Below are 25,417 nucleotides of genomic sequence, written 5' to 3' on the forward strand. Positions count from 1 at the left end.
AAAAAATGCGTGATAAAATTTATTATATAATTAAAGAAAAAATAAAAATATAATTATTATATTATTGAACTTTAGAAGAAATGAAAAATGTAAAAAGATAAAGTTGCGCTGACTTAAGTAAAATATAAATTAGGAAATGAAATAAAGCCCTATAATTTTTAAATAAAAAGAGAAAAAAGACTTTTTTGAAGCTGGCATTGGACCAAACGTCGATATGAGCAGCAGCCAGCAGCAGCATCGATTCGATCACTGAGGAGAGGACGAAGAAGTCTGCAGCCGAAACGTTCAGAAAGCTCGAATCTTTAGTGGCGGCAGCTGATTTCGCCATGTTCGCTAAGCGCCTGCTAGAGAAGGCTATACAGCACCATGGCCATGCTCAGGTTCTTTAATTTTTACTGCCTGCTCTGCTTCTTCTTCAATGCTGCTCGTCGTTGTCGATCTCCATTGTTTGTTTTTCCACTTCAATGATTACAAGTAGCGATAAGTTCGAGCTTCAGTGTGAAATTTGCAATTTGAACTCCGCTAACTGATAGTGATTGGATCGTTTCAGCATGACTGAGCAGTTTAAGCGTTTTGCTTGGCTAATAGCACTTGATCCCGAGCTAGTACTGTGTTTCCGAACTCCAATGTTTGAATAGTGATTCATCAATTTCTTACTTGAATTGCGATGATAAAGGTGACCAATTTGAGCCTTGGCGAGCAAATTTACAACGGTTTATTTATGTTGACTTCAATTGAGATAACAGGCATTGCTTTTTAGGAAATGCTCGATCCACATTGACTTGCTCATGTGCATGTTCTGTCTCATTTCTAATTATTGTTATTCATGATTCAGCTGAACGTGCATCATGGTAATTTGGAATCAAAGGACATTGACTTTCAAGCTTACATTCATTACGGCATCCCATCTACGGCATCAATTCTTGCTTTTGATCCCATTCAGAGACTTTTGGCAATTGGAACATTGTGAGTGAAAATCCATCAGCTTATTGATCATTATCAAAATCATGTCTTCCTTGCAGTGTTTTCTAAGGGAAGAAAGGTGCTTTTTTTGCACTTCCCTTTGGTTCTGATCGATTTAAGTAACTATTTTCTGCAGAGATGGCAGAATCAAAGTGATTGGTGGTGATGGTATTGAAGGGCTCCTTATATCCACAGACCAACTGCCTTTCAAACACTTGGAGGTATACACATTTCCATGAAGGCTATTTTATGTGGATGCGTGTAATGTTTTAGTTCCCAGAGGGTGAATATGCACGAATTTATGGGATCTGGATATGCCCAAATTGTGCAACAGTAGCATGACATTGAGCTGTACTGGATACTTTTCGGCACACCTTGTCCTGCTTGACCATTAGGACCAATGCTTTCAGCAGGAAGGGAAATAAATGCTTAGGACTGAATTGTAAATCTGTTCGATGGAATGGATGTAAGGTGAAGGAACGAATAATTCCTCATCATTCTGCCTCATATCGTAGTGTTTGTAGTAAACTACAGGGAAATCTAATTTTGCAGGGTCACAATTATATGTTTGTTTTGAAGTTCTATGAGATTTGTTTATATGGCATATTGTAGTGACTATGACTTTGTCACTACTTGGGTACTCTTTGCTGGGTAATGCTACTTGGGTTGCTGCTTCTCTATTAAGTAGCCTCCTAAGTATCATTCTGCGGTAGACTAATCCCTCACCTTTCTCTTGCAGTTTCTTCAAAACCAGTGTTTCTTGGTCAGCTTATCAAATGGCAATTACATTCAGGTATTGCTGATAGGTCAGCATTGTAGATGGTTAGACGCTAAGATTGCAATTCTTTTTCACCATTTATAAGTATTGACTAGGTCTATAAAATGAATCCGATTCAATACTGCTTCTCATTCTTGGCAGGTTTGGAACCTAGAGAGTCGGAGTGCTGCTTCTTGCTTGCAGTGGGAATCAAATATCACAGCCTTTTCTGTAATTAGTGGCTCCAGCTTCATGTAAGTATGTGATCGGTCCTCACTTCATTGATTAAAAGTCAACATGGGTGCACGGTTCATGAGTTCTCCTTTACAACATGCAGTTACATTGGCGATGAGTGTGGTTCGCTCTCTGTACTCAAGTTTGATGCTGAAGATGGAAAGCTCTTGCGACTCCCCTATCATATAACTGCAAGTTCTATAGGCAGTAATATCTCCATCTTTCTTTCTTTAAGGTCATATTCGCTTTTTTGTTATTTGTTACCAGGAATGAGTAATTTGGTACTTAATTTGTCCATTATGATCCCTTGAGAAAAAAGCAGTATAAGTGTATAAGCGACTACAAATATCTTGATCCCTTGAAAAATAGTATTATGACTTATTTTTTCAACTTCATTGCTTGAAATTCCTATTTCTTGTTTGTCCTAACCGCATTTTATCTCATCTGCCATATTGCTACATAGCGATGATTCTCATTGCTTGAAGCATATACTTGTTGAAACTCAGCTTGCTAATTCTTAATGGTTGGATGACGGCACGTTCTAGAGATCTTGCTGATATCTGGACACTTAAGAGGATGCTATTATATTTTAGCATGTCCCTTTGGTTTTTTCTTTTATAGGTCTATTCTAGCATATGTGACCTGGTAATTTTACTGAAGAGATCACCAATATGAACATGCTCTCGTTCTCTCAAACTATTGCATCATAGTCCCTTCCCTTCCTTTCTGAGGTGCATTAAATTGGATCTGATGCAGTTAACTAATTCACATGTATTCAATCTCTTTTCCATGGTGTTTTATCATTTTAGCACTGCAAAGCACATAGTGCTATTTGCTTGATACTTCTTTGTTTTGCGCATCTTCACTTATTACATTAATAGAGATGAAGAGCTTTTTTTGCTTGGTTTAGGTATATTTTAGGTACTCTCAAACTATCTAATTGAAAATGTGTACTAGTGTTGTAAGAAGATTGCTGTTACAATCTATCTTTTCTTATCATTTTCTATTAAGAACATCAAATAGGACAAATTTCTCTGTTATGCAGAAAATTGCTTTGTATAACTTGATAGCAAAGTCCTGTGGTATCCCATTCTAAATGTGTTTGCTCTTCACAGATGTTGCTGGAATCTCATCTTTAGACCACGGTCCCATTGTTGGAGTTCTCCATCAACATTGTCCTACGGGGAATAGGCAAGTTACAAAAAGTTTTTTTCGGAAACCACTTTGGTTTTTGTGCCTTAATTCATAAAGGCATAATGTTATATCTGAGTTAGACGCCTAGTTCATCTCTCTAGAAACTATTAGCTGTAATGTTCTCAATATGTAAATGCTTCCTTCTTATCTCATAACATGCCATGGCATCTTTGTATTGCAGTTCTGTATTTATTAGCAATTCTTTATCTTGGGTGAAATAGACGTTCAATTCTTTTGTTTACGACTTGTTTCATTGCAAGTAACTTATTGGCCACTTTCTCTTTTAACTTATTCTCCGATTTTGGCTTTTTTCTATAAGTAATTTATTGCTGTTCACTAGCCTTAATAGTAATCACAAATCACATCTAGCTTGCAATTTTTATCATTTGCGTGTTTCAGGTGATCCTTATATTTGACATTATTATTTTTCCATCAAAGCTGTAAGCCATTTTCATGGGGTGCCACTTTCTTCCGGTATGCTGAACTTGTAAAGATTCGGGTATTTTGCAGAGTACTTGTTGCATACCAGAGTGGGCTGCTTGTTCTTTGGGATGTTGCTGAAGCTCAGGCTGTTTTTGTTGGTGGGGATAATGATCTCCAATTGAAGGAGGAAAAAGTTGATTCCACTAGTGAAGTATTGCATAACCCAACGGGGCAATATTTGGGAGAGAAAGAGATAAGTGCTCTTTGCTGGGCCTCTTCTGATGAGTCCGTTCTTGCTGTGGGATATGTAGATGGAGATATATTATTCTGGAATACATCAAATGCTTCCTCTCGTAAAACCCAAGAGGCTAATTCACTGTCCAGCAATGTTGTGAGACTACAATTATCATCGGAAGAAAGAAGACTTCCCATAGTCATCTTGCAGTGGTCTCCATTAAAAAAATCTCATAATGGGTTGCTTTTTATCTATGGCGGTGATCAAATAGGATCTGATGAACTTTTGACGGTGAGAATCTATCCGTTCTTTCATTTACTATTAGTATTTGGTTTCGGTATGTTAGAGTTGTTTCTGATTTTCATTACTAATTAGAATTCCCAAATGAAGATGACAACTGACATCAGAAATCATTTAAGACCGCTTAGTTTGTTTGCACTATCTATATAAATTATAAAAGCTAAAGCAACTCATAGGATGGTGCCATGTAGGACATAGAAGCTTATGGTTGAGTGACTTTTGAAATTCCTACCAACCATTGTACGACAAATGACATGCCATTATTTTGCCACATTACTCATGAAACTTCAAATATTATCAGCCATCGAAGTTGAAAAGTCTTTTACATTATATATATAGACATATATATATTACGCATAGCACAAAAATAAACTTTAATTAAATAAATCGTCACAATTGAAAAAGAAGATGGAAAGTAACTTCCTCATAGACAAAGATTTGTACCGATTAAATTTTATGCTACCTATATACCCGTTTAATTATACCATTCGATCTTTTTAGTACATATATACAGCAACCTTTTGTCTAGTTGCTTCTAGATTGGATGTAAAAGCTTTTGAGCTCTATGGGCTTTATCTTTTTAATTTATCATACTGACCTTATAAACTAATGTATTTCTGGTTCTGATTTGAGATAGTTTAGTGTGATGCTATTATTTTCACTGTGGTGAGTGAAGCTGCAAAGGGGTTTATACTATCATCTCATGCTCCTAACTGTGACATTGATCTTAGAATCTTATCAGATGGTTAATTGCAGGTTTTGAATCTTGAATGGTCGTCTGGTTTGGGGGTTTTGAAATGTATTGGACGTGCGGATGTTACATTAGCTGGTTCTTTTGCCGATATGATTCTAACATCAGGTGTAGGGATGCCAGGGGGTAATCACGATGCCGATGTCTTTGTATTGACAAATCCTGGGAAGTTGCATTTGTATGATCATGCCTGCCTCTATAATTTAATGTCTCAGCAAGAGGGTAAAGCAACCATCTCTGGGCTAGAGTATGAAGCAGTAATACCGACATCAAATCCAGTTATGACAGTAGCCAAGCTTATTAAGCTACCCACTGGTGAATGCTTAATAACGGATCTGGTTGAGGTAGAGTATCTTCTAATACATCAAACATTTACTATTTTATCAGATATTTAGCGGCTTGTATTGTTTCTCATACTCTCTGGTATAGACTTCCCCAGCTGTGACGATTCCAAAACCTGGAAATACTAAGTGGCCCTTGACTGGAGGCGTGCCTGGGGAACTCTCTACTACTAAAAAGCATATGATTGAAAGACTATACATATCAGGTTACCAAGATGGATCAGTGAGGATATGTGATGCTACCCATCCAATATTGTCTTCTATTTGCATTTTGCAGCGCGAGGTACATATTCCAAAATGCAATTTTGATCAACTTTTTCTTTTTGTTCTGGAATGAAGTGCATTTCAATCAATTGAAATGGTGGTTCACAGGTTCAAGAAGTACAAGTGGCCGATTCAAGTGCTCCTGTATCATCTTTAGACCTTTGCATTTCTACTCTAAGTTTGGCTGTTGGTGATGATCGTGGACTAGTAAGAAATGCTTTGTTTTTGTACAGATTATTTGAATTCTCAATTCAACATACTGAAGTATATTATTATTCTTCTTTACCTCTAGGTCTACATTTATAATCTCAAGAAAAGTACAGAGACTTCAAGCTTTCACTTAGTAACAGACTCTAACCATGAAGGTGATTTTCATACGCTACTTCTTGTGATTTTCTCATCTTAGAGCTGGATACTTCCACTTAAAAGGAGCTGAACTTTATTTGTCTCGTTATTTTAAATTATTTGGTCTTAATCTATTGATGGATCAACTTTTTAAGGCATTCTAGACTTATAATGATGGCGATATAGTTATTTCTTGCTAAAAAATTCTTTCCTCGCTTCTTCAGTTGACAGGGAAAGGTTGTTAGCGTTTTTCATGATATTAGTGAAATTATAAAAAAATCAGTATTATGCTAACCGTGAAACAGGACTTCAAAGAGTAACTTAAAATGTGTGATAACCTTGGTGAATAAGTCAAGTTATTCAAGTACAGAAAGGAGACATTGCTGCAACACTTAAAATAGCTAAAAGGGAATTCCTCTTACAAGAATCTAATAATTATCCTTTGGATGAAGGTTCACATACTGCAAACTGTTTCATCAAATCAGTAAAATTTCATAGCCGCATGACAATTTCTACTAATTTTGTTTCATGGACCAGAAGAGATTTGATTACATGGGTGATTGCTCAGACATACCTCCTTGCCTCTAGATTGTCAAATTTGAGAATGGTGAAACTTCTTTTGCTCATGTAGTTCAAATTGTCCTGCAGTGCACGCTTTGCCTCAAGAAAGAGAAAACTGTAAAGCTGTTTTTTCCCTTCTCAAATCACCAGTTCAAGTGCTGCTATTTGCAAATGATGGAAGCAAACTTGCTGTGGGGTACCAGTGTGGTCAGGTGAGCATCATCAGTCAGGACTACTTTTCTAAAATTTTTGTTTTAGCAATATATATAATATGCCTTCTGCTTCACTCTCTGTAGAAGGCTCATCAACAATATTTTAATTTCAGGTTAATGTGCTAGACATGAATTCATTCTCACCATTATTCTGCTCAGACAGTTCGCGTGGGTTTAGCTCTCCTGTCATTTCAATGACTTGGAAGTCTTGCTCAAACATAAGTAATCTTTTTAAGACCCCAAAGCACAGGGAAACTGGCGTTCCGGTGACTCCTGCAGATGAAGTTCTGTTTGTTTTGACCAAGGATGCAAAAGTCTTTATAGTTGAAGGCAGGATGAAGAGTTCTGGTTCGCTACAGTTGAAAAAGAAATCAAGTCCAATTTCCATGTATGTTATAGGCAAGTAATGTATTAATTGGAAATAAATTAGTGAAGACTTGGGTTTCAGCATGAAATTACGCAGCATACTGAGTTTTTTCTTTTTCCCCTCTTTTTTATGCCAGAGGTAGAACGGTCAGCTCCATCAAAACAAGCACCTGATGATGCTTCTGCAAAGGAATCCACACCGGAAGAAGGTCAAGCGCCAAATGACTCTCACGATACTAAACAGCCTTCAGAAGATTCACATTCTGGAGATGGCATATTGGATTCTTTTGTCTTATTATGTCTTGAAGATTCCTTGCAGCTCTACTCTACAAAATCTGTTATTCAGGTTCTCATTTGTTGCCATAATTTTTCATCAAGCTACATGATCTACCAATCTGAACTAAACACTATATCAGGGAAATAATAAAACGATATGCAAAGTGAAACATGCAAAGCGTTGCTGCTGGACCTCAACTTTCAAGAAAGATGAGGCGGAATGCGGGCTGATTTTGCTGTACCAGACTGGAGATATCGAAATCAGGTAGAAAATTGGATTTTTTTTTTCTTTATTGCTATACATGGCTGTACATGTAGCTGGTCAAAACCGGTATATCATCTGTGAGATGAATTTATATTTAGAATGAGAATCATGCAATTTATGTTTCTGACTGGAACGGTGGAACATGTTGATTAATTGGCACATTCAGCTATATGTCTGAATCATCAAAGTTTGACACTGATGATTTGCAATTTGGACAGATCCTTGCCAGATCTAGAACTGGTGAGAGAAAGCTCTTTGATGTCAATCCTGAGGTGGAATTACAAGGCAAAAATAGATAAGACAATGAGCTCTGATTGTGGGCAGATTGCAATGGTATACCATTCTTATTCTAGATTAATCTAACATTTTGACGTCTGTGCATGGCATGCATTTTTAAGATAACCTCTTATCTTCAGTCATGAAATTTATACTTTCTACTCTCCTCCTACCATCAAAATGCATGATACAGCCAGCAGAAAGTATCATAGACCCGACCATCATCTTGAATTTCATTTCTTACTAACTGGATGGTCCCTTTTTTTCTCTCTTTTTTCTTCACAAGTTTTTGCCAGTTCAATTTTTAGTTCCATTTATTTTCTGAAAACTAATCATGAAATTATTCTGGTGCTGTAACAGGTCAATGGGGGAGAATTGGCATTCATATCTCTGACATCTGGGGAAGCTAATTCAAGGTAATATTCTCTCATTCAATTTGCTGACAAGAGTAAAGAGTTGGTTTTTATCCAATCTCCTGTTGTTGCAAATGCAAAATAGAAGCATTTTGAATTGGTGTTTTCAGGATTCTGGAATTTTTGCCCTGTCTGCATGATAAGGTTCTTGCTGCTGCTGCTGACGCTGCACTGAACATCCCTTCATTTCAAAAGAAAAAGGCAGGTTCACACTTGGAATTGCCTCGTCAACTTCTTTTCCTTTCCAAAAAACAACCAAGGCCTTTATGATTTCCCTTTTTGGATTATTTCTTCAGGCTGCTGTGTCAGGGATTCTCGAAGGTATTGCTAAGGGTTTCAAAGTTGGGAAAGCAGCCCCAACTGGAGACTCTACTCTGAACCCCAGGTCCACTCTTATTAATTTAGAGGCCATATTTTCAAAGTCTCCATTTCCAGATCCATCTCCAACTGCATCGAACAATCAAGATGTTCTAAGTTCATCTCCAAATACCGATGACAAAGAACCAGAGCTTAGCATAGGTAAGGAATTTATCGGATTTGATATGCTTCATTACGCTCATATTTTTGTGCTAGTTGAATGCTGATGATAGAGCTTATTTTGCTCTTTTAGATGATATTGACATAGACGATCCTATACCTTCCACATCTGCTTCATCCCATAAGCTTGAAAACAATAAGAATGGTAAGTTGCAATGTTTTTAAACGTCTGCAATATTCTCTAGCAAAATTCATTGTCTGGTATACAGATGTAGTTAAGATTATAATGAATCCTCATATCTGCCGTTAAAGGAACAGAGAAGGAAAAGCTATTTGACGGTGCAACGGATGTTTCTGAACCTAGGATCAGGACAGTCGAAGAGATTAGAGCTAAATACAGAAAAGTCGAGGTAATACAGAAAATTCATGGCGGTTCCTCTTTAGTTCTTCTGCACCAATAATATTCATCCTCACTGAGTTGCTGCTTTCCATGCAGGATGCCTCTTCAGTTGCTGCAGATGCACGAAACAAGCTTCTAGAGAGGCAGGAGAAGTTGGAGGTCATGCTTATCAATAATTCATATCAATTACAGAAATCATCATTGAATTCCTCTAATACTTGCCCTTGCAAATGTCAAAATCTTTTTTGCATTATACTGAGCTACTTAAATTCTGTTGATTCCAACAGAGAATCAGCAGGCGCACTGCAGAGCTGCAGAGTGGGGCTGAAGATTTCGCATCTCTAGCAAATGAACTAGTCAAGACGATGGAAAACCGGAAATGGTGGCATATATGAAGCTTTCACATCAAACACGATAAGCTTTCTTCTTACCTTTTCTTCAGTTGCACACCCCGAACCTGATTGGGCGAATAAGTGACGATTTATGTGTTTGTTACGGTAATATTCACGTGTAAAATTACCAAAGGCTGAAAAGCCACGATTTTGATTGCTTGAGTCGAAAAATCTTCACTGGCAATTCTACAACCCGTATAATTCTATGCATATCAGAGAAATTTATCCGAAACTCCCATACTCTAAATCTCCAAAGAACCAATGCATCTTCTGAGCATATCATTATACGCTGATCCACTGACACTGTCAAAGAGTCTTGAAGTATCATCAGAATTTTTTTTCGGGGACATGTTTCTCGCATGGTGCATAATATCTCATTATCATCACTGAGATTTTTCAGGGCTTGGCCATTGTATTGTGCGCACAAGTAAAAGGAGAAAGATTTAGTGGTAGTCATTGCAGTATTGGCCACACTGTTTGGTGGGAAATGGAATTCATGGAAGTTATGATGCTAATAGACAGTGGCCCTAGTGCTAGAAGAAAAGGAGGTGTCAGTCTTGTTTGCTGAGTGTGGACATCACCATATAATTCGAAATTCTCGACATAACGTGCAAAATACCATTTTCGGACCAATTTGGTGGAATGGAAAATTCAGGCTTTTGGTGAAGTTTACACTTATCTCTCAACTGTTCCGCCTTCATAAAGCTGTCACGAGTTTACACTATGTGCGTTGGAAATTCGACTTTAGTGAACCCATTTCTCTGTTGCTAGTGTTAGAGGGACATTTTATGCCATTAAAAAAAATGAAAGAAAAATAAAAGAGGATGATTCTGTTAGCGCGAACGATCTCGTTTATGTTCTGCCATCGAAGCTAAAACCTGCTAGGGGACATATGCTGCAATGTTATTACAATTTATAAACATGTGCAATGCATGCACTCTGCCAACTTTTCTTTGGTCGTTCATCATTTTGGAGAACCCAAAACTGATAGAACCCCCCACATAACGAGAAATTGTCACTACTTGCTGCTTTGGCCCGAATATGAAATTTAAAAAAAAAAACAAAAAACAAAATGGAGTTGACTCCAATTAAAGTAATATGCAAGTTGCTGTCTAAATCGGGATCTATACATCACATGAAACATGTAACGCGCATAAAAGAATTTCCGTTGTGCTGTTGCGATGTTGATAAGCGAATATAAGTCTCAATCTTGACAAGTCAGATCCCTAGAGGAGCTCAATTTTATGTTGCTTGTGTGAAACGGAGTCGCCGGCTTCGCACGAGTGCCTATATTAAATTCCCTGGTTTTTGTATTGAATGTCCGCGATGGCGATGGCGATGGTCTTGTTCTCCAGGAGATCGAGCTCAATCGTTCCTTGTATAGACCAGCTGCATGATGGACTATTAACATAAGTTGGCACGAGTGAAATTTTTTCCAAATTCACGGAACGGTCTTATAAGTTGACCCGAAAGCTTTTCGTAAACATGGCTGCGTTGGAACACTTCGGCAATGTGAACGAATATCTTCTTATTCTTCTCCTCCTTTTCCATTTTTTATTTTTATTTTTTTCTGAAGAAGTCAATGTGAAAGAATATGGAATATTAATCCTTTGTGGGTCATTTGGTCTTCATTGTGAAGTCGTTTTTTCTTGAATTATAATTAGCCGACGCCATGGTCGATTGACCGTAGGAGAACTTGCTTTTATCTTCAACGTATAATTTTTAAATTCTGAATGTGCTTCCGTATCTAACTTCAAATTTTAAAATTCACAGTCCAATCTCAGCAAGAAAATGGCAAAAACTAAAATAAATAAATAAACTAGTGCCTGGACAATGAAGAGTATTCTTTAATCTCTACGTCATTATCTCATAAGGCTGACGCACTCCCCATACTTGCCAAACCCTCATAGACTATCCATAAAATTGGTCGCAAACAACTCGTGCACAAGTCTAGTTAAGAAATGAGGGAGAGTAATAAAAAGGTTCATGAGAAGTTTCACATATACGAGTTGAATATATAATCTCTTAATTCTATATTGAGAGTAATAACCATTACAACCAACAATTCACTCTTCTCCATTCGTCCAACTGAATTCATTTGGCACCTTTCTCTGAATAATTGTCCTTTTTTTTTTTTCCTTGCACCTTTTGGTGGATCGGAATGTATCTGCCCACTAACCTAGCAAAAATCTTCTAATTCTTCATGATGCATGTGTAAATCATAGTCGAATATTTATTTATTTATTTATTTTTGGGGGGCGCTAGGGAAAACAATAATAATTGGAGAAAAGAAAGGAGAGAGCAATTCTTTATAAGTTAAGCTTGCCTCAAGAACCAAAAGATGCATGGGAAAATGAGGCACGTTTCTCACATTGTTCCTTGGGCACTCTCCGGTGTCCCACCGACCTCTCAATGGCTCAATCATGAAATCCTCATCATCCCACATCAAGGACTAGCTAGGAGGAACTTTCACTATATCATACGTCAAACTCCTCACATGTGAATATTGATCATCATGTATTTAATATGATCCACATATGTTTGGAAAAATGAACGACTGCTCGGCTCCATCCAATCAGATTAATCTTATCAAATATCTCCTCACACGAGAATATCGATTTTCACACACTTAATACTATTCACGTATTGTATGTATGCTGGCCTAACTATAATACCATCATAATTTATGCTGCGTTTGGTTTGTAAGTAACATTTTAAAATCAGATTTTGATTTTGAAAAAGAGTTATATAAATGGTTATGTATGTGGTCCATTCTTTGACTTTGTATGAGTTATTTTGTTTTGTTGTGAAAAAAAAAAGTGATATAAATGAGACTCACTTTTTGACTTTGTATGAATTATTTTATTTTATTGTGGATAGAATTAAGTTAAAGTATGATTTTAAAATCACACTAATAAACCAAACAAAGCATATGTTAACTACCAAGACTATGTTTTTACATTATTCATATGTTGCAGGCCTAACCACTTGTATTATAATGCGATGTATTTTAAGTCAATAGTAATTATGAGTAAGGCGGTAAAATTCAGCCTCAAATTTCCATAATTCTGATAGGGTCATCGCATTTGAAACGGACCCGACTTTTAGTAATCTCTTTATCGAACCACGATAATAAATATTGCGCTATCGATACATCGACGCGGTTGTCATACGCAACCTAAAAGTGATTAAATTAAATGTTCACGAAGTTGGTCAAATCTTCTGTGCTGGGGAGAAATTTCACACGAACCAGGAGAGGCTGAGAAAGGTAATAGTGAGACCTAAAACCAAAAAAAAAAAAAAAAAAAAAGGAGGACGAGGAGAGGACCGACCACTAGCGAGGGAATCGCATGGGTATAAAAAAAAAAAAAAGGTGAATATTTTATTTCTTATTACGTTAGTAAACCTAAAAAGCCTCTCCCCTCTGCTACCCTGCCTTTTTGCTTGGTTTTGCTCTGCTCTGTTCTTCTCTGCCGTGACGCCCCCTATATTATAACTCCTTTGCTCCCTCAGCAGCTCCCAGTTCCAAGAACCCAACCCCCCTCTCCGATATATCCTCTCCGCCACAACTCGTCTCCGTTCTCAGAATCTCACTGACTGAGAGAGAGAGAGAGAAACAAGAGGTTGCCATTAACAGGAGATTGCATCAGGCCCCTTTCTCCTCCTCCTCCTCCTCCTCCTCCTCCTCCTTTAGTGTTGTGTGTTTCAGCCTCAGCCTATAGCAATAATACTATAAACTATTCTTCTCAGCTAGATTAGATATTATTCTCTCTCTCTCTCTATCTCTGCCCTCACCACTTGCTCTGTTTCTTCGTCCTTTTTATCCTCTCATCCCCCCATACGTGTTCTTTTCCTCATTCCAAAGCTTTCTTCTTTCTCTCCTCTCCCAACAATGGTGGGGAGCTGGGTTCTATCAGAATGCGGACTTAAACCCGTCCCCCAAATATTCCCCAGACCTACCAGATCCAATCTCCCCAGACCCCACAATGCTGGATTTCCAATCTCGGCCGCCGCCTCTGCAGGAGATCTGCAGCCCCGTTCCCTCAAAATCCGATCTTGGGATCACCCCGGGAGGCGGTGGAGGCTCGGCGTCAGCGCCCCGTTGAGGGTCGCCCCGTTCAGCGAACAAGAAGATAAGAATGAGAGGGTGATGAGGCAGGCAGAGGAGATAATCGAAGGCCTCGACGAGTTCGACCCCGGAGCCCCCCCGCCCTTCAAGCTGTCCGACATCAGGGCGACAATCCCCAAGCACTGCTGGGTGAAGAACCCGTGGAGGTCGATGAGCTACGTCGTGAGGGACGTCGTGGTGGTCTTCGCGCTCGCCGCCGGGGCCGCTTACCTGAACAACTGGGTGGTTTGGCCTCTGTATTGGGCCGCTCAGGGCACCATGTTCTGGGCCCTCTTCGTGCTCGGCCACGACTGGTACTTCCATCTACCGAAGCTCTATACACATTACTAGCTCTGCTCCCGATGGCTTTTAAAGTAAAGAATTTGTAGTAATGTGTCGTTGGTCCATGTTCTTCTTATTACAGCGGCCATGGAAGCTTTTCGAACAATCCGAAGCTGAACAGCGTGGTCGGACATTTACTCCACTCCTCAATCCTTGTTCCTTACCATGGATGGTACGTACTCTTCTCTTCGAATAAGCTCTGTAATTTTGCCGACAGAACATGTAACTGATTGCCCTTCTTCTGCATTTGTCCAATCCAATTTCTTAGGAGAATCAGCCACAGGACTCACCACCAGAACCACGGTCACGTCGAGAACGATGAGTCTTGGCACCCTGTGAGTGAACGCACCCTTTGATCGTTCAACTCTGGATGTTGAAATTGCCCAGGTCCAACGTTAGAATTCCTGTTCTGTTCCATCCATTGTCTCTGACTTGCCTCATCTCTTGCAGCTGCCCGAGAAAATCTTCAGGAGCTTAGACATGGTCACCAAGACTCTGCGTTTCACGGTTCCTTTCCCCATGCTTGCCTACCCCTTTTACTTGGTAAGCCCGAATTTCAACCGAAGTCGCTTCCTTTACAATCAAAATTCCAATTTTTTCTTGGAAGAGTTCCGATTCAATTGGCTGACTAATTTCGACTTGCAGTGGGGCAGAAGTCCGGGGAAGACTGGTTCCCACTTTCACCCGGACAGCGACCTCTTCATGCCCAATGAGCGGAAGGATGTGACCACTTCCACCGCCTGCTGGACGGCCATGGTGGGTTTGCTTGTGGGACTCTCGTTCGTGATGGGCCCTGTTCAGCTTCTCAAGCTCTACGGAATCCCTTATTGGGTAAGCAGCTCTGTCATTCCTCGGACTTGGAACGTTTGGTTCTGTTCTTGCTAATACTTGCGCTTGCCGGATTTGTAATTGAACTCTGCCCCGGATGCTTGTAGATTTTCGTCACGTGGCTCGATTTCGTGACCTACCTGCACCATCACGGACACGACGAGAAACTACCCTGGTACCGCGGAAAGGTACCTCCTTTATTCCTTAGTATGGCGTTTTAGCTCCTAATATCCCATAAAATGTGGTCGGAATAACGTCAAGAGATTGAATTCTGCCTGATTTGAATTTTTTGACAGGAATGGAGTTACTTGAGAGGAGGGCTCACGACCCTTGATCGGGATTACGGTTGGATTAACAACATCCACCATGATATCGGGACCCATGTCATTCATCACCTCTTCCCTCAAATCCCTCACTATCACTTGGTTGAAGCTGTGAGTATAATAGTAGTTCATCACGGACTATTCTTTATTCCCTCGAAAAGAATGCCGTAGGGCCTGACTATATTTTTTTGTTATGTCCAGACCGAAGCAGCGAAACCAGTGCTCGGGCAATACTACAGGGAGCCGAAGAAATCAGGCCCCTTACCGTTCCACTTGATAGGGGCTCTGATCAAGAGCTTGAAGAAGGACCATTACGTTAGCGACACCGATGACGTTGTTTACTACCAAACTGACCCTCAGCTTAGCTGCTCTTCCGGTTCTAAAAATTGAAGTCGGAGATTTAGAACTCGTCTATCGGGTTAAAACACCACAATGGGGAGGAAGGCCCATGGAGTCACTAAGATCTCGAAAAGTTTCCTGTTACACTAGCTCCCGCATTCATCCTTGACTGTGACGGGACCGAATCCAACAAGACGGACATGCATCTGATGTTGGGGATAACGAAGAAGAATATCCCTTTGGTAAATCGCAGACGGTCATCTGATTATTCATAGTCCGGGCCACGCGCAAAGATGCGGGTGGCAATTCTTTGTCCTCGTGTATTGTGATCAAATGAGATGTTGTATAACTGCCTATTATTGGAAGAGGGAATTCATCTCTTCAGCTTGTACCTGTTCGGATGATGACATTGAATTGCATAAAAAGTTTTTGGAGTGGGGAATGGATGGGACTAGGGATCTTTGTTGTCTATTGAATTTCAGTTATCATTGATGGCGTGCTGACTTCGACTCACGTTTCGTTTGATTACGATCGAAAAAGGATTACTATGAAAGGTAGGTAGTTCGTGTGCGATTTTGTGTCGGTGTTGATGTGATGGTAAGCATGGGATTAGCGCTAGACTGCGGGACCATTAGAAGCATGGGATTAGTGTGATTCATGACTCCTACTCCTGAGTGGACAAAAATATATCGTCTTCGTAACAACGTTTTCAGCTAAACAGCATTCAATCAATTTCTATACATCAATTCTAACGGTACGAATTGAGGTTGTGCAGCGCATGTTGTGGCAGCTGCCCTGTCAAGATCATTGGCACATAATCAATATCTATGCCCTCTTGCCTTTTGTTTTGTTCTTTTGCAGTGGAAATCCGTGTCAACTGGGAGAAGGAGGATGTGGCTGTAAGGAGCTACAGCAACGGCAAGCTCACATGTATCTGAGGTAATATCCCCACGCGAATTGCTTTTGTGGCCTGGACTGGACTGGACTGGACTGGCCATTGTACCCTAACCTCATTCGTGGATCCATTCATTCATACTGTTGTTCTACACGTTCATTGAAAGCCAGGAACGTGGGCGAAGATATTTTTTGACATTTTCCGATAAAGCGAGAGCAGTAAAACGATTATTCTTGTCGTGCCATTCTGTCAAACTTTAGAAAATTTTTTAATAACTCAATCATAACATCCTTTGAATGTCACCATCCGGCTAAGGAACCAAGATTAATTCTCCGCAATTTCATAGGCCTTATGAAAATGGCTCGGGACGAGACCTGATCAACCGAATATCGATTGAGACCGGTTTGAGCTATTTAATCTTGAACGAGAACTTATAGTTAATATAAGTCAGCCCAATGAAGCACAAATGGGCTCAACATTTTGGGCCCTTGGCCCAAAACCAAAAAAGAATATTCCAACAAAAAAAACTCCTCGAGCCCATTAGCTCCCCACTGTGGCTCATCAGCCTCAATTTGCCAGATAGCTCAATTGGGGTGGACGGTACCCGATTCGGTATCGTATTTAAATTGGGTCACGACCGAAACCGAATCATATCATGCACGAACACTAACGACTAACCGGCTGGTCTTCTCGTTCGTTGCAGTACATTATGATTTGGTTGTTCTCGTCCCATCTGCGGTCCAAATAATCGAGACAAAAATCTGATACTGTCGTGAATATCGAAAGTTAAAAAAATAAACCAATTTACCTATATATGTTTCCGTCAGGATTTTTGTTCGAATTCAGTTTTTACCCGGGAATTCAAATGCCGACGCTCCGATGGATTCTTGAATGATAGTGAAGAAGCCGGCAGGTGGGACCGGGGGGTTCATAAACTCGTCAAGGACCACCGAGTTTAAAACATGAAAGTGAACTATAAAGTCAACAACTTCGGCTGCACCCTGTACATTACACACACATATATATATATATATATGCTGACTATTATTCCAGACAGGATAATATATAAAAGTAATACATAAATATGTATGAATACAAAACACCAATAATTAATTCCCCAAAAAAGTAAAGAAACCAAGCGACCACGGAGTTATTGGTCAACATCAGTCCCCACGCCATAATGTGAATTCGACGACCACATCGCCGCCCGTCAAACTCGGTACCCTTCACAATCCAATCAAAATAAAATAAATAAGTTCCATTAGTTAGATATCATTTCATTCAAAACCCAAATCCATATCCCGCCCTCTTTTCCCTTCATTATCCATACAGGAATAATAGGATAGCACCTATTGCTTTCCCGGATAAATTTCAAATCCTACTTCACCCTACTTGTATATACACAACACAAGAACCAATCCTCACGATATTGTTCTAAACCCGAGCGATGGCCAATTCCAGGAAGCCCAATTCTGGGTGTTTCTCGAGCATCGTGCGCCATCTGTTGTGTAGAAACAGCATTCCAACTTACCCGTCGACGGAGCTCGATCACGCACCTGTCCAGAAAGAAGAACGAGATAAGCGCGGAAGTCATGGTGAAGAAGTCGTGGCATCGTCATCTGATAGGCCTGGGATCGTTGCGAGGCTCATGGGCCTAGAGACGCTGCCGGCTGATTTTGCTTGGGCCCCGAAGTTCAAGAAGTCTCCGAATTCTGTCCCCCGGAGCAGGTCTGTGAACTTCATGGACTACTTGCTGGAGATCGACTTGAGCCATGTTCCTGATCCTAGTCATAGGAGGGTTCGGACTTCGGTCTCGTTCCGGGAGAATGTCCGGCAACTTCCACATTGCCAAAGCCACGACGAGGACCTCCTTGTTCTCTACTTGGATGACTCGGAGAACGAGTCAAAGAAGGAAGCGAGGGCGAAGTCGAAGTCGAAGTCGAAGCGACAGGAGTCGGGTCTCAGCAATCCGAAGCACATGGATAAGAGAAGGACGAGAGTCGGGAAAGAACGGAAAGTCTCGAAGCTGGGAAATGAGCCAAAAAGGGTAAGCAAGGAGGAGGCTCAGCGTGGGAGAAGAAATGGGAAGCAGAGAGGGAAGCTGATACAGGAGAAGGAAGTGATGGCGGAATCGAAATTTACGAAGAAGAGGAGGGAGGCGAAAGCAGCAAAGCGGGTCACCGTCGTGCCTATCGAGAGCGACGTCATCTCGGAAGCTTCAAGTCCGATTTCAGTTCTCGACCTCGATGAGTGTGTTAATGAGCTAGGAACTAGCACTGCACAAGGTACATATAACGCTTGTGCCTCAGCTTGTTGTCTTCTTTACAATATTTCCTCTAAAACACACAGGCCTTCCAAATCATAAACAAAGATGCATATCTTTATATTTACTCCTGCAGAGGACAAGGATTATAATGTGAATTCGAGTCCCAAAAACAATTCTTCACCGCCCAGAATGTTCCTGCAACCTGCTCGAGTTTCGGATCCTTTTGAGAGAAGAGGAAGTTCCGCAAAACAGATCTATGATCCAGTCAGCTCAACTGCTTATCCAGAGACCGAGTATTGTTTGTCAGTAGCCGTGGAGGTCTACCGGTTGACAGAAGAAGACATCGTCAAGAACTCGAACTGGGTTAATCTTAATGGCAAAGCCGAACATTTCTGCGAGTTGTATGAAGAAATCTCTGCAACAATTGAGCATCAAGTCCTGGATCTGGTACTGGAACAATTGGTGGGCGATCTCTGTGCAACATAACAATACAAGATATCGGATGGACATCGATCACAATTAGAACGACCCCTACCAGTTCGAATCCTAATAGTCCGGTGAGCATTGTAATATTTGCCTGGTCATCGGGCTAGAAGGTAGGACAAGGAATCCAGCTTTCAAAGACGCAAATATTTTGAAACACAGAAGTTTTCGCAATTCTCGGTTGGGTTCAATTATTACATGTAGAATATAGTTGTTGGGGGAATGGAAAAGGAAATTCCTAGCTAGTACGAATAGAGCTCGCCAGCTTTGTATATCCGACTGTAACATAAATGTCGGTCTTGATGGTACAACTCGGGTTATATGTTAACGTACGGAAATGTCCCTCATTATTTGACAACGCATTTTTTTTTTAATGCGAACGCGAAGCCCCAAGTCAATGCATGCTTTGTCTTCTTAATTTTATCACATGAAGGTTATTTAAATCCCCATAGTTTTTTAATCAAAATTGGTTAGTTTTAGCGATTCGACGCTTGTTTCGTTTAAGTAAAGTCTCGGATAAGTTTTGAAAAGCCCGATACTAAATGGCTAGAACCTCTCTTTCGGGATATCGGGAATTCCTTAGCTAAGGAATGGGGGGCCGGGATCACATGTCTACGGAGGAAACGTGAATGCAAATTGGCTAGGGAATCAAGTTTGATTATTTCCTCTTTGACTTTCATGTATTTTTTGTAATTTCATACCTGATGACCTTCGCCAAAAGATTTTCGAGGATGCTATTGGAATAATTGTATATCAGTGGAATTTCCTCCCCTGTTTCCAAGAAGAATTGCGAAGGAAGAACAATTGCGCGTGACCAGTATCAAGGGTTTCAATTGGTTTTATTCTAATAATAATCGTACTTGCATAGATGGTGTTGCCCTAGTCTCGGGCGGGCCGGGCTCAGGCCCGGGTTTACTGGAGCGAGCTCAAGAATTTTCAACAAGACGAAATACCAACGAAGATAGCAGGCCCGACCCGAATGAGCCCATTACTTCTTTCCTCCCCCACTTCTTCTGTCTTTCAATTTATTTATTCTTTTTTTTTTGTGAAAATTTATATATCTTTTTCGTCCAAGACAAATGGTTCGAATTGAATATGTGTTTATATATATATATGCAAACATTTCTGCTGTTGGTACATTTATTTCTTATGCTGAATCTATAGGAGAAATCTCGTGTCTCGAAGCAACGTGTAGACGAGTTTCTGATTGTGTGTATATGTTTTCATATTCTTCCATTCGAGTCTTTGTAAAATTTATGTACGTCATATACTTTAACCGTTCCGAATCCTAGATCTTCATTTATACATTTTATACATTCCATGTCATGAATCTAGGAAACCCTCGTAGCCTTTAATTCATCATTGACCCAATACTAATCCAATGACCTTTTAAAGTAAATGAACCGTCGAAGTTCTATAGAGCGTCGAATATCTTACGAACCTCAGAACAGCGCTATATACTTATATATATACATACATACATATTTAACATCTCAATGGCACATTATCCTAAGTATAAGGAGGTAGTTAGGTAGGCCATAGGTGCATGCCAGGTGGCGCCTCATTCCATTTTAAGAATGACGTATAGCATCGGTTCGTTCCGTGTCGGTGGAGTGGAAGGGAAGGGAATCCAATCCTCCTGTGGTGGTCGTATGAAGGAGGTACAAAAATTGGTGCCTCCACTCCATCCAACCCCACGCGGTTTCCGAATTTTGCTTGGGTTTGAAACGTACTCAGCTGTTCCCCAATTTTGACATCGATGAGCATTTCCTTTCTGGGGCAAAGTGATGCACCCACACATTTATACATACTTAATGTATATGTATGTATGCATGTATAGCTTCTGTCGGACTAAATATATATTCAGAGGCTGATCAGACACGCATAGATACACATAGTCAAAATATTCCTGCAAACGACAGCTGTATATATATGCGCGCGTATATATCTATAAATAATTGAGCTATATATAGCTTAAACATACCACACACACACACACACACACACATGCATGTATATATATAAATGCAGATATATTTGACGAATCTTGAAAAGATTTTAAGAACCCATGCACGTCCAGAGAGACGTCAAAGATGCTTAGAGGAACACAAAGAAAAAAAGAAATGAAAAAAGGAAAAAATTCGTCGCTTTTGATAGCTAGCTTAGCTAGGGTTCAATTATTTAGCTATGATGTTAATGAGCTAGCTCTTGAGGGTATATATACATGAACTGATATATAGCTGGAGACAGTTTACGGCGAGATTAAGTCAATAACTCAGATTCTGTTTTATAATTTAAATAATGAATAACCTTCATTATGTTTCGTAAGTACATATATATGTTCATGCATGTATTATTGAAGTCTAGCTAAACCTTTTTCTTTTTGGGGTGAAAGTTTAGTAAACATGTTATATTAATTAAAGTGGAAAGACACAATAAAAGCATGGATTAATTATGACATTTTGTTCACAAAACCACATGCTGCGGATAGCTAGGGGATATGCATATGCAAATTTATGATATTCATGCAATTACTATGAACTGCAAATTACATACTAAGGTCATCATGGATCTAAAACTAAATCTTAGCAATCAACGTGAGTTGATTTAAGCGGTTCAACACTTCTTCCGCTTAAGCAAGGTCTAGGGTTCAAGCCCTTGTAAATGCAGAAAATCCACTCTATAAGAGTTTTACCTCTTAATGGGCTGATCTTGCTCGACTAAATTAGTTGGGGTCAGAATACTAGGGTTCACGCCGAAAAATTAAAAGTTAGCGACCCAGGAAAAATAATATATACTCTAGATCGATCTAGCTCAACCCCATGCAATTTCATTAAAAATGATCAACAATCTCATTAGAAAATTAATCATACAAAATTTTCCTCAAGATAAAAACTAGTTCCATTAGTATGTAATCGTCTTTATGTATCAATGAACTTATTTAATGATTATTAAACAAGTAAACGATATGTGTGTGAGTGTGTGTGAATAAACGAGCATATCATGCATTGAAACAGGAAGAGAGAAGAACCATGCAATAACGCGAATTCAAAAAATGCAAGTTGTAATGCAATGGAGCCCCTCAAAATAAGCCTTTAATTATTAATTTCACAAATTAACTAATATTGATTTTAAAAATTCTGATGTATGCCATGTAAGATCAATGATTAAATAGAACCTAATATGTGATAGACAAGCAGAAAAGTCGTCATTTCTCGAAGAAATTATATTAATGGATGGTGTCCTGTAATTAAGAAAGGGCCAAAACAAAGGTTTCATTCTTGTTTGCACATCACATGCAATTACAAGCCAAATATACCTATCTAATTATTATGAACTCTATATATCTATTCGTTTATACTTGTGAAATTTGAAAAGAAGCACTTACCAAATCGAACATGGCATGCGAACTAAACATATGTCATGATCAATTAATTAACTAATAACCTTAAAAATATATACCAGTAACGAAGGCTAATCCAAATATGTGTTTGACATAATTATTACTTTTTTAATATGAATATATTTATGTATTTTTTCCGTTACAATATACTCGTGCTTTTTTTATCTGCCAGTTTAGAGAGTCCATATATGTTGCCTTTTATTACTTATATGTACATATATACGAGGGAAGCAAATGTAATATAAGGGCGTTCTAGATCACATGAGATTAGTATGGAATATTTACAAACTCGACCGGATGTGAAATAACACTACATATATAATATATTTCGTGTGTGTATACTCCGCTCCACTTTTTTTTCGGTGGATGTGTAACTCTACTAATTAACTAGCTAACTAAGAGTTGAGTAGTTTGATTACCGAAAAAAGAGCTAAGTAATATGTGGTCATGGTCATTTTCTCAGCATAGTGTAGCATCGGAAGAAAACTAGGAGACATAATATTATTCCATGAAAGAATAATTTAGCATGCAGCTCAGCAAAGAAATTGTCCATGGTCATTTTCTCAGCTTAGTGTAGCACGAGAAGAAAACTAGGAGACATAATATTATTCCATGAAAGAATAATTTTGCATGCAGCTCAGCAAAGAAAATTCACAATTTCTTTCTATCTTAATTAGAGATCAGATCATGAGGTTGTGGGGACTAATTGCGAAGAACAAAGTTAAATTACCTCTTAATGTTGCTTCGTCTCCCCTCTTTCCGTCAACAACTAACTCATTAAGGAAAAGAAATTCAGAGGGATCGATCACCTGCTATGAATGCTACATGTCTCCTCTTGATCTGAGCTTGTTGAGGAGCGCCGTGATGAGAGCGTCCCTCTTCTCAGCCCTAGCGTCCTCTCTAATCCTCCTCTGCTCCTCCCTCTCCCTCCACCTCCGGTCCATCATGATCCTCTCATTCTCGAGCGCCTCCATTGTCTGCCTCCACTCCATCTCCCTCATCCTCCGCTCGTTCTCCCTCGCCTCGAACGCCTCCCTCCATTGCATCTCCATTTGCACTTGCTGCTTCATGAAGTCCTCCAGCAACTTCACCAACTTATCACTACTGCTGTTGCTGCTAGTTGAGGCAGCACTCATATTGCCCGACTTCGCCTTCTTCTTCTTCTGCCGAGAGCTCCTAGCTTTCTGCTCACCCTCGCTATCCTCGTTCTCGTCCTCTTCGTCCGAAGACAGCTGCGATGCCTTTTTCTTCGAGCTGCTTGCTCCTCCCTCGGCCTCAGCCCACAGCATCCTTTGCATCCTCGCAGCAAAGATCGTCTGCATCTCATTGTAGAACGGGAATTGTTGCCTCATAACTTCCGGTTCCATCGTCTCACATCCCTAGAGCACCATATATATATATATATATTACTTTTATCAGTTAACCATAGGTTTTACCAAGTCCTGCTTCTCATTTCAGTTCTTAAATATAAGTGATAAACCCTATTATGTAGATTTTTTTTGGCAAGAAATTTAATTATGATAGATTTACCAGTCGCTCTATATATCATACATGATCGAAATATCATGGAAAGATTATGATAAGCAAAGCAATCAAGTGGATCGCTATATGAATGAGAAAGGGTTTGTGTGTGATACATGTATTACAGATATATACGCGGCTAGGTTAGGTCAACGAAGAAGAGTTTTCCCATAGTAATAAGTAACTTAATCGTCGTGTTTAATACCTTATATCGGGTGACGAGATTCTTCCACTTGCACTTGCACTGCTCGGCGCTCCGGTTGTATCCGAGTTCCTTCATCTTGTTCGAGATGACCTCCCAGAGGAGCTTGTTCCGCTTGGTCTCCATGAAGCTCTGGTCGAGCTCCCCCCTGATCATCAGGAACTCCTTCGTTTCCTGCACGCTCCATTGGGGGAACCGATCAGCGGGCGAATCTACTAGGCCGACGTTAACATGCTGCGGCTGCGGATGTGGCTGCAGCTGTGGACGATGGTGGTGATGATGGGGATTAATATGGTGATGACTATGATGACCCTCCATCATCAATATATATATATATAAGCGCGTCTATATATGATGATGTTAAATACTTGCACCAGAAGGAATGCAATTGTGATTTATCAGATGATGGGATGAGATGAGAGGAGAGAGAAAGATGGGAAGAGAGGTAGGAAGGGAGATTTATATGGTTGTGTGGTGTGAATGGGTATGGAAAGGTGTGAATGATCGTCAAATAGAAGAAAAATAAAATTATAAATATTAATTAATTTTATGGATTTCCCATCTCCCTCCAGATCCCCTTTATAGCTTCATCAGCAACGGTGTTAAAGAAATTGTTTTATTATTTATTTAAAAACATATATAATAATTCGTTCAGATCTTTGAAAATGAAAGCTAGGAAAAGCTAACTTATTATTTTCTATGTGAATTCTCTCTCTCTTTTTCTTTAATTTCTTATTGGTGATTCTTTTATTTATTATTTTTTTGAGAGATTTCTTCTTCCTATTATATTCTACTCTCAGTGGCATTACGCGGTGTAATTATCCGACATATTGGTTAAAACTATTCCTCGATCAGAGACTGACTTATCATGGATATTTAGTATGTTTTGAATCTCTATATTGATTTAATAAAATGTTCACACACATTTAAAACGTAATTAATCAACTGCATCACACCTCTCGTATCTTAATTTTTCTCTATTTTGCTTTTTTTGATAGAGTTTCTTTGTTTTATTTAAGGTCGTGTCTCTCTCACTTCATAAATGTATTACTATTTATATCTTCTTTATATATAGCTTTAATAATTTCTACTTTAATTTCTTGTTCCAAGCAGCAGTCCATTCTCGGTCTCATCTGTCTACGCGCAAACTCTCTCTCTCCCGAGGACCTTCTGTATGATCCGGGTGCATGCACCCGTCAAGTCTCACCACATCGAGCAACAGCGGTAAGCGAATCAGCTGGGTGCATCCGCCCAGGCAAACC

At 39.6% G+C, this 25,417-nt stretch overlaps 4 protein-coding genes across 8 annotated transcripts; 3 read left to right on the forward strand and 1 right to left on the reverse strand.

Moving 5' to 3' along the window:
- Positions 1 to 177: 177 nt before the first annotated feature.
- Positions 178 to 9,655, forward strand: LOC116191849. Of its 5 annotated transcripts, XM_031520293.1 has the most exons (25): positions 178 to 380; positions 836 to 966; positions 1,100 to 1,184; positions 1,703 to 1,756; positions 1,883 to 1,974; positions 2,058 to 2,161; positions 3,070 to 3,145; positions 3,659 to 4,097; positions 4,972 to 4,983; positions 5,073 to 5,201; positions 5,287 to 5,481; positions 5,571 to 5,669; positions 5,755 to 5,827; positions 6,456 to 6,580; positions 6,694 to 6,979; positions 7,084 to 7,292; positions 7,363 to 7,487; positions 7,706 to 7,820; positions 8,124 to 8,179; positions 8,287 to 8,377; positions 8,473 to 8,695; positions 8,787 to 8,858; positions 8,966 to 9,063; positions 9,150 to 9,212; positions 9,341 to 9,655. In XM_031520293.1, exons 1-25 carry the CDS (start codon positions 327 to 329, stop codon positions 9,446 to 9,448), a joined length of 3,114 nt encoding a protein of 1,037 aa, XP_031376153.1. In that variant the 5' UTR covers positions 178 to 326; the 3' UTR covers positions 9,449 to 9,655. The 5 variants fall into 5 exon arrangements, with proteins under 5 accessions (XP_031376153.1, XP_031376151.1, XP_031376154.1 ...); XM_031520291.1 differs by having other exon boundaries at positions 4,863 to 5,201; positions 8,972 to 9,063; XM_031520290.1 differs by having other exon boundaries at positions 179 to 380; positions 4,863 to 5,201.
- Positions 9,656 to 12,848: 3,193 nt separating this feature from the next.
- On the forward strand, positions 12,849 to 15,861 carry LOC116189399 (omega-3 fatty acid desaturase, chloroplastic-like). Its single transcript, XM_031519055.1, has 8 exons — positions 12,849 to 13,867; positions 13,978 to 14,067; positions 14,164 to 14,230; positions 14,346 to 14,438; positions 14,541 to 14,726; positions 14,831 to 14,911; positions 15,020 to 15,157; positions 15,248 to 15,861. The coding sequence occupies exons 1-8, from the start codon at positions 13,338 to 13,340 to the stop codon at positions 15,434 to 15,436; spliced, it is 1,374 nt and encodes a 457-aa protein (XP_031374915.1). The 5' UTR covers positions 12,849 to 13,337; the 3' UTR covers positions 15,437 to 15,861.
- A 1,691-nt stretch (positions 15,862 to 17,552) lies between these two features.
- Positions 17,553 to 19,431, forward strand: LOC116187765. Its single transcript, XM_031516698.1, has 2 exons — positions 17,553 to 18,565; positions 18,680 to 19,431. The coding sequence occupies exons 1-2, from the start codon at positions 17,728 to 17,730 to the stop codon at positions 19,030 to 19,032; spliced, it is 1,191 nt and encodes a 396-aa protein (XP_031372558.1). The 5' UTR covers positions 17,553 to 17,727; the 3' UTR covers positions 19,033 to 19,431.
- Positions 19,432 to 20,462: 1,031 nt separating this feature from the next.
- On the reverse strand, positions 20,463 to 24,644 carry LOC116187774 (trihelix transcription factor GT-3b-like). Its single transcript, XM_031516708.1, has 2 exons — positions 24,159 to 24,644; positions 20,463 to 23,811 (listed from the first exon to the last, which is right to left on the reverse strand). The coding sequence occupies exons 1-2, from the start codon at positions 24,474 to 24,476 to the stop codon at positions 23,254 to 23,256; spliced, it is 876 nt and encodes a 291-aa protein (XP_031372568.1). The 5' UTR covers positions 24,477 to 24,644; the 3' UTR covers positions 20,463 to 23,253.
- Between the last annotated feature and the right edge of the window lie 773 nt (positions 24,645 to 25,417).

Source organism: Punica granatum, chromosome 1, assembly GCF_007655135.1.
Source record: "Punica granatum isolate Tunisia-2019 chromosome 1, ASM765513v2, whole genome shotgun sequence".
NCBI lineage: Eukaryota > Viridiplantae > Streptophyta > Magnoliopsida > Myrtales > Lythraceae > Punica > Punica granatum.

Excerpts from the sequence above, each read along its gene's own strand:
- LOC116191849 (XM_031520290.1), top strand. The coding sequence starts at position 327 with ATGTTCGCTAAGCGCCTGCTAGAGAAGGCTATACAGCACCATGGCCAT. Across the intron at positions 2,162-3,069 it reads AACTGCAAGTTCTATAGGCA|ATGTTGCTGGAATCTCATCT; the intron begins GTAATATCTCCA and ends TGCTCTTCACAG. Across the intron at positions 8,378-8,472 it reads CTTCATTTCAAAAGAAAAAG|GCTGCTGTGTCAGGGATTCT; the intron begins GCAGGTTCACAC and ends TTATTTCTTCAG.
- LOC116189399 (XM_031519055.1), top strand. The coding sequence starts at position 13,338 with ATGGTGGGGAGCTGGGTTCTATCAGAATGCGGACTTAAACCCGTCCCC. Across the intron at positions 13,868-13,977 it reads TTCGTGCTCGGCCACGACTG|CGGCCATGGAAGCTTTTCGA; the intron begins GTACTTCCATCT and ends TTCTTATTACAG. Across the intron at positions 15,158-15,247 it reads ACTATCACTTGGTTGAAGCT|ACCGAAGCAGCGAAACCAGT; the intron begins GTGAGTATAATA and ends TGTTATGTCCAG.
- LOC116187765 (XM_031516698.1), top strand. The coding sequence starts at position 17,728 with ATGGCCAATTCCAGGAAGCCCAATTCTGGGTGTTTCTCGAGCATCGTG. Across the intron at positions 18,566-18,679 it reads AGGAACTAGCACTGCACAAG|AGGACAAGGATTATAATGTG; the intron begins GTACATATAACG and ends TTACTCCTGCAG.
- LOC116187774 (XM_031516708.1), bottom strand. The coding sequence starts at position 24,476 with ATGATGGAGGGTCATCATAGTCATCACCATATTAATCCCCATCATCAC. Across the intron at positions 23,812-24,158 it reads ATCTCGTCACCCGATATAAG|GGATGTGAGACGATGGAACC; the intron begins GTATTAAACACG and ends ATGGTGCTCTAG.